Here is a 12,676-nt window from a genome sequence, read left to right on the forward strand (position 1 = left end):
CCAGGGCCTCTGCGCGGGCTGTGTGCTGGAAAACGGGAATGGGGATGACTCATCGGAGGTGGCAGCAAGGGGCCAGCTTTAATCTCCAGGCTCTCTCTCCGAACCCCGCTGAGGCGGTTTCCCACCGACTATCTTTCGGGGCAGCACAGGCCGGCACAGGGGTAAAAGGTCATAAAGATGGCGCTCGCCGTTCGGCTGCTGCCCCGGTTGCTGCTCTCTCAGCCTGTGCCCGGCGGGGCGACCCGACCCCGGCCTCCGGGTGCGGCTGGACTTTGCTGCTGCTGCCGTCGCCTCCTGGGCTCGGGCGCGGCCCCGTCTCCTCGCGGCCCTGGGGCCCCGGCGGCCTGGGCGCTGTCTGCCCGGCGACCCCGGCCTCCCCCGCTCTGGGCTCAGGGACGCGCCGCGGCGCTCTCCGCGCTCCCCGCGTGCCCCGGGCGCAGCTACAGCACCGAGGAGCGGCCGCAGCCGCGCCAGAAGACCAAGATGATCATCCTGGGCTTCTCCAACCCCATCAATTGGGTGCGGACTCGAATTTACGCCTTCCTTATCTGGGCCTATTTCGACCGGGAGTTCAGCATCGCAGAGTTCTCGGAGGGAGCGAAGCAGGTGTGTTCCTTTCCCTGGGGTGCCCTCTCGCCGCTCCTGCGTTCCGCTCTTACACGCCCGAGTGCTCACTGGGGAGGCCTACCCCGGACCGTGCGGGGTGAGCCGGCCGCCTTTTGACTTACATTACGCTTCGGGGTGTGTCTGCACCGTCGCCGAGGAGGAGGGGTTCGATTACGACCCCCGGGAATCCCCCCGTTACCTTTTCCACTCCCTACAGGTTTTGAATCAGGAAAAAATGGATTCAAAGCCCGTTTCTGCTACTTAAAAGCTACATGGCTTTATCTTTTCTGGATGTGATTTTCTGTAAAATGAAGAAGACAATGCCCGGCACGTAGTAGGCACTCCGTAAATGTTGGTTGAATGAATGAGTGAGGGGTTAAGATGGTGTTGAAGAGTGAATGAGATAACTCTTCCAAAGTGCTATGATGTCAGTTTGAGTAGAAAGACAGAACTTCTTGTCATCTATTTGACAGAGCTCTGTTGCCCTTTTCTCCAACACCACGCGACCCTGCCCATCGTAGTCTTTAAAGAATAACCTAGAATGAACAGTTTTCCCCTTTCTAAGAATTTATTGAGACAACCTGGTCACTGAGAAGTGCACAGCACTCTGCACACTGAGAAATAGCCTTTGGTGATTCAGAGCCCGGACCCCGACGCTTATGTCCCTCTTTGAGCGGCTAATGATACCCTGCCTTTAAGCTCTTGCCTCATAACAGTAGCTTTGGGTCCCCAAATTATTCGAAGAGTTTGTGTGTACATGCATTTTTCTAGGATGAAAGTCCATCTATAACTTTCTTTTGAATCTCTTAGAGTTTGTTATTTCCAAACATTTCGGAACTGCTGATAAATAGTAGAGATCTAGTTTATTTCCCAGTTCATACCGCCATATACTTTAAAATTATGACATCAGTGTAATCATTGTACAATATTGATTGTAGACTAGTATTGGTATTTTTACTCCTAATTTATTTCAGATGATTTCTGTAACCAAAGCCATCTATATTTACTTATATGACCTGTGAGTTGTAAATTAGTTTTCAACTTTATATAATCAGTGTCCATGTTAACTCCTGCTTCCTGCTTCCCTGAGTCAGTTCTTCACTGCTTTATAAAAAAGTTAAAAAGCAAAGGGCAACCTGGATTAATAGCATCCTGAGGGGTAAGCCTCTGCTCATGTCAGTTCTCAAAATTTTTTGTCCCTGTGTAGGTAAATTGGCATTATCCTCCTGTTCTCCACAATGTCCACTGGTGACATGTGAGCTCATTGGTGACAGACATATGTGACTGTACCAGCTCATTTATATGTCAGTAAGGAATGGAAATCCTCTCCCCACCTGAGCAGGAATCAGGCCTTGGTCCCTATATTTCCTCTGAACACATAGAGGAGCTTGGGACACTTTTTAGTCACTCTCTGATCCTAGAGGTCCTCCAGCTGTTACTTATTTTAAGCCCCTCTCCTTGCTGTTAAGTAATATCTCCACCCCTTCATCAGCCCGTCTTTATACAGTTTCACCTCATCTAAGTCCATTTTTGCACATTTAACCATTCTGATTTCCAAAAAGAATGTTGAGTCATCCATGGCAAATATTTAGTGATTCCCTTAAAACATTGGTTGCTTAACATGCCATTCAGATCAAGCAAATCAGTTTTTCAACACCTAAGATTTATAAGGACACGGTCAGAAAACCTCCCTACTAGATCTCATGATGCACCTGCACCGTTCCCATGCATGCGTATAATTCTAGGGCTTGGGAGTAATCTGGTGCAGAAACATTAGCTAGTTTGTCTGCTGTCATGGGCTCACTTGCCCTTTCTCCTTAGGCTAACCCCCAGCAAGATATCTTGGGCTGTGACTATCAACTTATCAACTGGATCATGTTCATTAAGATTTGTCTTTCTTTAATCATAGAACATGAAAACAAAAAGGCACCTTGGACCTCATCATTCTAGTCTAATCCTCCTTTACAGATCATAAAACCAAGTTCCAGAAAGGTGAAACGATTGGCTTAGGGATGCATAGCTAGCGAGTGCTGAGAGGCACTGTCCTGTGACCCACTCTGCAAGCAGTCTTAGTCCTCCAGAGTCACCGGAAATCAGGATGGTTAAGTACAATCAAGGCAAGTTTTTATTCATCACGTGAGCCAGGGGAGTAGGTGATTCAGTGCCGTACAAGCCATAACCAGCTGTGTTAGCTCCACTGACCCTGTTTTCCACTGATCCACACATAGAACATGACGTCTTCCCTGTTACTGTCAACAGACCATGTGAATCATATACTGTGTGTTTCTGTATATCATGCTTGCACATTTTAACCTTTTTGAAAAAAGAGGGTTATTTCCTAGAAGCCTGTTTAGGTTAGACACTCCTGTGGCATCAAGGCATTATCAGGGCAGCTCACAGCAGCTCTGACTCTGTTAATGCAGACCACACGGGTTAAGGGCTCACTCCCAGAAGATTGCCCCAACTTCAGACACCAGTCTCAAGTCCAGGCCTCCCATGCTTTTGACCATCCAGCTATAAATTAGGGGTTCCCACATCCCCTTTCCTCGGGTTCCATGATTTGCTAGAATGGCTTGTAGAACTCAGGAAAGAACTTTACCTGCTGTTTCGGTTTCTGGTAAAGGATACCCCTCAGGAACAGCCAGATGGAAGAGATGGGTAGGGCAAGACATGCAGGAACGAGTGTGGAGCTTCCATGCCCTCTCCGGGCACACCACTCGCCCACACCTCCATGTGTTCACCAACCAGAAGCTCTCCGAAGCCCTTTGTTTAGGGTTTTTATGGAAGTTCCATTCTGTAGGCATGATTGGTTAAATCACTGGTCACTGGTAACTAACCTAATCCCCAGCTCATCTCCCCTCCCTGGGAGTCTGGAGCTAGGGCTGCGAGTTTCAGTGCTCTAATCGCATGGTTAGTTCCTCTGACAACCGACCCGTCTTTCAAGAGTCACTTCATTAGCCTAAACTCAGAAAGGGTCTTATTTTGAATAACAATAGACATGCGTCTCACCCATTTCACTTGGGAAGTTTTAGAAGTTTTAGGAGCTCTGTGCCAGGAACCAGAATGAAGACTAAATATGTATTTCTTATTATATCACAGTATCACACCACTGATTTGTGCATATATTTCCCTCTTAACTGCCATGAAACCACATCAGTCATATGCTGTTTTTCCTGTATCTTGCTTGCACATTTTAGCCTATGCTATGAAAAAGAGGGCTATTTCTTAGAAGCCTCTTTAGGTTAGTCACTCCTGTGTCATCAAAGCCTTATCCGGGCAGCCTCTTAATGGTTCATTATTACCTTATGGAATCATTTGCTCATGTGTGGTTCTCCTTGGCCACACAAACTAGAGTCTAATGGTTGGGTTTCAACATGATGGTTATGGTCGTTGTTTCTTTTGTCCAAATAGCACCCATCTTCCACGAGTGAAGGCTTACTAAAGAATACAGTGTCCCTGAACCCGAGGGCCTCCTAAGTGCGGGAGGTTCTTGAATCCATTTGGATGTATGCATTTTCTCAAAATTCTACTCCGTTATTGTCCTAGTTTGCTAGGGCTGCCTTAACAAAATACCACAGTCTGGGTGGCTTAAACCACAGAACTTAATTTTTTCATAGTTCTGGAAGCTAGAAGTCGAGATCAAGCTTTTGGCAGGTTTGGTTTCTTCGGAGGCCTCTCCTTAGCTTGCAGTTGGCTGCCTTCTTGCTGCGTCCTCACTCGTTTTTTTTTTTTCTCTCTGTGTGCATGTGCTCCCGGTGTGTCTTTGTGTATCCAGATTGCCTATTCTAAAGATGCCAGCCAGATTGGAGTAGGGCCTACCTTCATGGCCTCATTCTAACTTATTCACCTCTTTAAAGGCCCTGTCTCCAAATACAGTCACTTCTGAAGTACTGGGAGTTAGGGCTTCAACATGGGAATTTAGGGGGGATAAAATCCAGCCCGTAACAATTATGTGGTATTGTCCGTCAGGCATGCCTGTGCATCCTTTCTCCTGCCGGTCCTTCAGATTTCATCTTAGAAGTTACTTTCTTTAGGAAGCCCCCTCTGATCTTCCCAGATTGGCTTAAGTGGCTCTTCTGTAAGCTCTCAAATCATCCTCTTCTTACTCTTACCACATGGAACTGAGGTTGTCTGCCCAATGCACATAAACAAGCCAATTAATTGTGGCATCAGCCTTTAGGGGGGAAATCAGCTTTTATTCTGCAAGATGGATCTGCAGGGAGACAGGGGGCGTGTGCCCTCAGAGCTCTCTCTCTGATTCAGGATTTGGGGTGAAATTTAAGAGGTTAGGGAGGACAGGCTGGCCTGCGGAAATGCTCGTGGGACAGGTTTTGGGCTTCAAGCATTTACGGTAAGGTTTACACATTTATGACAGGGTGGGGAAGGAATTTTAACACCGGATCTTCCTGAATGAAGGACCCCTCGCTTCTAATAAGAGTCTGACTTTCAAGTTCCAGTCACATCCTCGTCCTTGGGTTCCATGGGGAGGAGAATCTTTAGTTCCCGGGTCATTTCAGGTCATGAATTCTTCCTTTACACATACTCTAGCTATGTGACTTTGCAGTTTTTCTGAAAGATAATTCGTAATCACTCTGTTGATAAGAGATGGGGTGAGTTGAACTGGGCCTGGAGGGCCTGCGGATACATTACCCCCGTCATAATCCTCGCACTTCCCGGTTTACTTGCCTCCCTCCTCAGGTAGACTGACAACAGGTAGAGTCTATGCACAGTTTCATTTCTCACTCCTGGGAATGTGGGGGATTGCAGTTGGTTCCCCCTCACTTAAAGTGGGACCTCATACTTCAAGTTTGGATCCACTGTATTAGACTGTAAACTCACTGTCTCTTCTCCCACCTTCCCAACCTGTCTTACCTATCTTTATTTATTTATTTATTTATTTTGGTGAGGAAAATTAGCCCTGAGCTAACATCCATGCCAGTCTTCCTCTATTTTGTATGTGGGGTGCTGCCACAGTGTGGCTTGATGAGTGGTGTATAGGTTCATGCCCAGGATCTGAACCCAGGAACCCTGGGCCACTGAAGCAGAGCCCATGAACCTAACCACTACACCACCAGGCTGGCCCCTGCCTTACCTGTCTTAATGAGATTCAGACTGCACCCCAGATCTTCAGACGCCCCATGTGGTCTGGACTGTGCTGCTTCCCCCTGCTGTCTGCGTGATCAAGAGGGGGTCACGAACAGTGAGGGTGGTTGATTACTTCACTATTTTAAGAGGAGATATAGAGGAGGATTTTTATCGAGGATCTAGTGTGTATACCACAACCTCTTTTCCCACGTCCTGAGGGTGGATACATAATTAGCAGTCTGCTCACTTACTACTATATATTGGGGAAGGCCGTATGAGAAAAGAAAAGCCAACCAACTTTGAAGGAGTCGTGCCTAACGTTGATGTATTAGTGTTTGCTGTTGTTTATGGCCTTTCTCCTAAAAGAGTCTCTGTTAGACTTAGCCGTTGAAGTGTGAGCATTATACATTGTATGGTATTTTGAAACAGTAATCAACATCTACCCCCTCACTATTTTTTTAAGGCTTTTGCTCATGTGTCCAAGTTGCTGTCACAATGTAAATTCGATCTATTGGAAGAATTTGTGGCCAAAGAGGTAAAGTATACTTTTAATTTTCCTTTAAAAATAAATGTATTATTCTCTTGCAATAAAATTATGTACATTGTTCTCATTTATGCTTAAAAATAGTGTGTGCACCATCAGCCAAAGTAGAGTCCCTGTGTCTTTCTGTTTGGGTGCTTTGGGTCATATAAAAGCATAGAATGACTTGGTACTTAAGGCATAAGTAAGGAAATATGTCTTTCAGTTGTTCTTATATTGGATGTTCTGTTAGGAATTATCTAGTTGAATAATTAGATGCCTTTCATCATTGCTTTTGAAGATGAATAAATATGGTAGTAAATTTAAAAATAGGTTCAGAAAAATTCATTCCAATTTTGAAAGCTTTCATAAACTCAATAGGTGAATTATGGTTTGCTTTTTGCAAACTCAGGTGCTACATGTGTTGAAAGAAAAGGTGACGTCCCTACCTGACAACCATAAGAATGCCCTTGCTGCTGACATCGATGAAATCGTGTACACGTCCACAGGAGACATCTCCATCTACTACGATGAGAAAGGTAACTGGAGCAGCAGAGTCAACTGTAAATGAGCCAGTATTGTCCAGAGAAGCTAAACTAGGGGATAATCATGGAATGGTGGGGTTTTTTTGGTACAAGTGGATATTTATAGAACTTTAGTGTAAAAAACGTTCTTAGTGATAAATATTTTCTTCTCCCCTAATATTTCAAATTGCGTGTCAGCACCATGGTCACCCCCTGATTTTTACACAGGACTTTGTCATAATCACCGGTCATAGCAAAGTGAATTAGGAGGGAATGGAAGGCTGTCTTCTTTCTGGCAGTTGGGGTAAAGTTAATTATTTAGCAACAAGAAATGTGTTTTTCCCCCTCATATTTGGATTGACCACAGATATCTGTTATTATAATTTTAGAAAATGCCACAAATTGAAAGTAATCCACGTAGTACACTCCGTAAATAGTACATGCTCAGTAAATAGTAGCTATGATTACTGCGATGCAGAGAAGAGGCAAATAGGTCATAAACTCTTAAGAGAATTTTCTGAAAATAGAAAGGTATCGGTACAGGTATCTTAGGTTAGGCTAGAATCAGCACACAATTTGATCTGTAACACTGTGTAACTACTGCCAACTTCTGATTCCATTTTGGATATGTGGATGATAGATTATTGTGATTTGTATTTGTATGTGTGTGTGTGTTTTTTCTCTAAGGAAGGAAGTTTGTTAACATCCTGATGTGCTTTTGGTATCTAACCAGTGCCAGCATCCCCAGTGAAACGATAAGTGGAGCCAGTGTGTTCCAGGTTAAGTTGGGGGATCAGAACGTGGAAACTAAACAACTTCTTAGTGCAAGCTACGAGTAAGTCTAACCACAGTTCATTGTTTCCTTTCTCCAGAAAATGGAAAGTAGTATGAAGGTATGAAAACTAAAGGGAGCTTTAGGAAGAAAAGGATTGAAATTTGACAACTTATTTATGAAGAGAGGAAGTCATAAAGACATACTGGCCATGAAACAGGAGTGTTCAGAAATTAGAAAGAGGTAATATTGCTGAGTTTAATGAAACGATGTTTCAGCGGTCTATTGCTGCGTTACAAACCACTCCAAAACTCAGTAGTTCCAGACAGCTGTTTATTCTGCCTGCTGTTTTACTGCTGAGGAATTTGGAGAGGCTCAGCCATGGGGTTTTTGCTGCTTCACCTGGCATCGCCTGGGGCTGCAGAGGCTGGAGGATTCCTTTCCACGAAGGCACCTTGGTGCTACTTGGCTTCTTCATGTAACGTCTCATTCTCCAAGGCCTCTCTTCGTTGCTTGGGCTTGTGGTAGTCTCAGGCTAGTCACAGATTTCACATGGTGGTTGGCTTCCAAGAGGCAGAAGACAGAAGATGCTAGACGAGTAAAGGGCTATGCCCAGGACTGGAGCAACACCATTTCTTTTTTTTTTTTTTAAAGATTTTATTTTTTTCCTTTTTCTCCCCAAAGCCCCCCGGTACATAGTTGTATATTCTTCGTTGTGGGTCCTTCTAGTTGTGGCATGTGGGACGCGCCTCAGCGTGGTCTGATGAGCAGTGCCATGTCCATGCCCAGGATTCGAACCAACGAAACACTGGGCTGCCTGCAGCGGAGCGCACGAACTTAACCACTCAGCCACAGGGCCAGCCCCCAACAACACCATTTCTGCCATGGTTTGCTGGTCAGCACAGTCCCAGGACCTGCAGAGCTGAAAGGGCATGGAGCGACTCCACCTCTTGATGGGGTAACAGCACGGTCACATTGCAGAAGAGCACATGGGATGGGACATAGGCCTATGGCCATCTCTGGAAAATAAAATCTGCCATAATAGGCACGTGGACCATCCATTCATTAGACATTTATTGACATCTGATTACCAAGTGCTCTGGTGTGGGTTCAGATACGAAATTGAAAGGCTCCTGCCCTTAAGGAGGTACTGTCTAGTAGGAGGTTAGCAAATTAATTTAAAAAGACACTACAGTGTATTTTTTTGCTAATAAAATTTGGAACAGTGAACATATCAAGCAAGTTAGTGGAGACATAATTTAACATTTATTTAAAAGAGAATGTTATTATGTGACCAAAGTTGTACAAATTTCCTTTAAAATAACAAATCCCAAAAATGACCAGAGAAACAAAGTATATTGTTTCACTAAGGTAAAAGGGAATTATAGCCTCATTTTTTTTCATTTTTCTTGAAAGAAATGTGCTTTTTGTCTTTTTTGAATCTTGCTTTATTTGTAATTATCAAAAATAGTCTATATATTTAAGTACTCATTTAAATCTACCGAGTTGTCTCTTTTTTAAGACAGCATATGTAATTGAAGAGCACTATAATCAACACCAACTTTCAGTTCTTCTGATATTCCCTACTTAGATCATGGGCAGCTCATAAATACTGTTATTTTCAAGATCAATCTAATGTATATAAACCAAATTCCACTGAAGTGCTGTTTGCATCCCCATAGTCCAGTGTATTTCTCTTCATATTAGGCATATTATAGCTAGTATTTAACAACAGAATAATATCTAAGTTTCTATCAAGGACTGGCAGATGTTGGAGTTAGATAGTCCATTAAAAATACTCATTTTAGCTGAGCATGTACTTCTCATTTTATGAGGATATATTTTGTGATTGAATTGGTAGATTAAACTCCTTTTTGGTTTTGATTTTTATTTACCATTAACTATTAGCATGTTGCTAAAAACTGCCTCTAATGTACACTTGCAAATTATATAGTTATTCAAGAGGTATTTGGACTGATGTAAGATTCACATTATTTGTAATTTTTTTCTCAGATTTCAGAGGGAGTTTACACAAGGAGTAAAGCCTGACTGGACCATTGCACGGATTGAACACCGAAAGTTATTAGAATAATCTTTCTCAGAAAAATCAGCTTATTGGACTGTTAGCAATTGCCATGAAAAGCTAAGGAAGAAAAACTTTTGGATCAGGTGATCTTCATTTAATGCAGTCTGTGGATTACTGTGGTACTGTCTTGAAATACTCCTTGTAGTATATTGGCATGATATAATAAAGCATTTCCAAAGATTGTCATCACCTTCTCCAAAAGAGCTCAAAGTCAAAAAGCTACACCACCACAATTGTTGGTGTCATATTCAGTATAATTTCTAATCTTAGATTTATATGTATATATACAAAAACTAATTTTATAGACATAATAAAGTATTGAAAAAAATATTTACACATTTCTAAATTAATAATCCTTAAATGTTTTATTTGTGGTTAATACATTTATACCAAGAATTCAAGTATGTGTAAGATGTGTTGTTGAATGTCGCTGCCGCTGTTTGAGTACCTCTGGCCACTAGCCGGATGAGGAGGAATGGATGGAATTACAGCACACTGGTCGCTGCGGAACTAAGGCTCAGCGAATGTGAAGCTCACTAAAGCACAAAGCGAAAAACCACGGCTGTGCCTCAGCCCCTGTGGGGTAATATCCAGTCTTCTGTTTGTCTGGAGACCCAGAAATCAGGGAGGGAGACAAAAACAATGTGAAAAATAGTGTTTGAAAATTTTCCCAATTGATGGAAACTATAAACCCACAGATCCAAGAAATCCAACAAGCAGAGTAGCGAAGAAAACCTCACTAAGGTACATCATAATCAAATTATTGAAAACCAGAGAAAACTAAAGCAGCTGGAGAACAAGACACGTTCCATACAGAGAATGACTGTGTAGTTCTTTTCTCAAACTGCAAGTTGGAGACCTTGGCTTGACATCTTTAAAGTGCAGATAGAAGAAAGACCTGTTGACCTAGAATTCTATGTTCAGCAAAAATATTCTTCAGAAGAGGTGACAAAAGACTTTTTCAGACAGGGAAAAGATAAGTGAATTTTTCCCAGTAGACCTATTTTATAAGAAATGTTAAGGGCCAATGGACAGAACAGAGTTGAGAAATGGACCCTCCATTTTGGAGTCCATTTCCAAATGGAATCCATTTGGAAACCATTTCTGAATTCCAGTTTCTGAATTGTCCAATTCAATTGGACAGTTGATTTTTAACAAAGGTGCCAAAGTAGTTCAAGGAAAAGATAGTCTTTTTAACAAATGGAATAGCTATATATTCATATGGGAAATAAAGAATCTCAACTCTTGCCTCATACTATACATAATTTTAGTGCAAAATTTAGATTGAAAAATGGATCATAGCTAAACAAAAGCTAAAACCTTAGAAATTCTAGAAGGAAATATAGAAATTGCTGTCTTGGGCTAGGCAAAGGTTTCTTAGAACACAGCATGAATCATGAAAAAAATCAGTAAATTGGAATTTATTAAAATTAAAACTCTTTCAAAGACGACAGGAAGAAAATGAAAAGCCAGGTCACAGATTGGGAGAATACACTTGCAGTACGTATATTTCACAAAGGACCTGTATCCAGAACTTACAAGTAATGCTTATAGCTCAAAAAGTCAAACAGCCCAATGAAATTGAAGAACTTGAATAGATTATTCATAAAACATGTTAAAATTGTTAATAAACACATGAAAAGATGCTCAGCACCTGTAGTCAATCAGAAAACAAAATCACGTGGAGATAACCACTACAAACCAACTAGAGTGACTTAAATAATGATAGGAACTGCCAGGACCAAGTGTTAGTGAAGACAGGGAGTAACTGGGACCCTCAGACACTGCTAGTAATAATGTAAAATGGTACGGCCATTTGGAAGATATTTTGGCAGTTTCTCATAAATTCAAACATCTGCTTTCCCTAGGACCCAGCCATTCTGTTCGTAGGTATTTATCCAAGAGAAGTAAAAACCTGCATCCACACAGGGTTGTATGTGAATGTTCTTGGCAGCTTTTTCTTAATGACTCCAAACTGGAATGAGCCAAATGTTCGTCAGTAGATAACCGGATAGACGAGTGAAAGAAGCCAGACACAAAGGACTACTTACTGCATAGTTCCATTTCTGTGCAATTCTAGAAAAGCTTAATCTATAGTGAGAGTAAATCAGTGGTTTCCTGGGGCTGCGGTGGGAGTAGTGGTGGAGGAGGGGGTGTGACTGCAAAGGTGTAAAAAGGTTTTGGGGGTGATGAAAATTGTATATATCTTGATTATGGTGGGGATTACAGGCTTTATACAATTATCATGACATTAAAACAGTGGACTTAAAATACGTTCGTTTTATTATATGTAAATTATTGTAGGTATTTTCTGCAAATTTACCTAAATAAAGTTTGCTAAGACGTTTAGCAAGAAAAATAAGCTCAAATGGTTCAATTTTTGTAAAGTATAAAAAAGCTAATCTGTTTTAGCTAATCTTAGATGAAATAGATAGGCTAATAGATCAATAAGGTGCATATTACTAAAAAGAAAAAATGCAACCAATTAAACTATCACTTGTTATCAACTATAAGATGCATCTCCAATTCAATGATTTAAAATAGAAGGAGAATGTGTGATTTAGAATCAATGAAACAGTATGATTTATCATTTGTGAATATATGTGTGTATTGCAAAACTTTTTAAAAATGCAAGAGATTAATAAGGCACTAAATTCATTATAGTGGCAACCATCTGGGGAGAGAGGGAGTGGAATGTAACTAATGTTTTGTTTCTTCGAAAAAAGTATCCAATGCCCAAACTGTGGTCTTTGTATGTGGTTTCCCAGCAAAAGGAGCCAGGCTTTGGGAGCAATTCCAGATCTGTATGGAAAATAAGCAAAATTAGCCTGAGAGATATTCTTGGGCCAGAAAGCAAGGACGCTATCAAAAATGACTGGAGTAATGTTGAAAGGACACAGGGGCAACTTGAAAGGGCTTCCTCTGGGTAAGGTGGGACAATGTGAGCGTCAGTAAGAGTCATGGCTGCATGCAGTGAAACACCAAATATTTTTAAAAGCTGTTAGTTCCTAATGAAACTCTGAACACACAAAAACATTACTGGATAGCTTTGGCAGTCTTTGGGGCACTAACTCATTTCATTA

General features: G+C 41.9%; 1 protein-coding gene across 3 annotated transcripts; it reads left to right on the forward strand.

Moving 5' to 3' along the window:
* The first annotated feature begins 132 nt into the window (after positions 1-132).
* Positions 133-11,955, forward strand: MAIP1 (matrix AAA peptidase interacting protein 1). Of its 3 annotated transcripts, none has more exons than XM_023622310.2 (5): positions 133-606; positions 6,155-6,226; positions 6,624-6,750; positions 7,423-7,570; positions 9,521-11,955. In XM_023622310.2, the coding sequence occupies exons 1-5, from the start codon at positions 178-180 to the stop codon at positions 9,597-9,599; spliced, it is 855 nt and encodes a 284-aa protein (XP_023478078.2). In that variant the 5' UTR covers positions 133-177; the 3' UTR covers positions 9,600-11,955. The 3 variants fall into 3 exon arrangements, 1 of the variants encoding a protein (XP_023478078.2); XR_011428603.1 differs by having other exon boundaries at positions 178-606; positions 7,469-7,570; XR_011428604.1 differs by lacking the exon at positions 7,423-7,570 and adding an exon at positions 7,608-7,750 and having other exon boundaries at positions 178-606.
* Positions 11,956-12,676: the final 721 nt, after the last annotated feature.

This window comes from Equus caballus, chromosome 18, assembly GCF_041296265.1.
Source record: "Equus caballus isolate H_3958 breed thoroughbred chromosome 18, TB-T2T, whole genome shotgun sequence".
Classification (NCBI taxonomy): domain Eukaryota; kingdom Metazoa; phylum Chordata; class Mammalia; order Perissodactyla; family Equidae; genus Equus; species Equus caballus.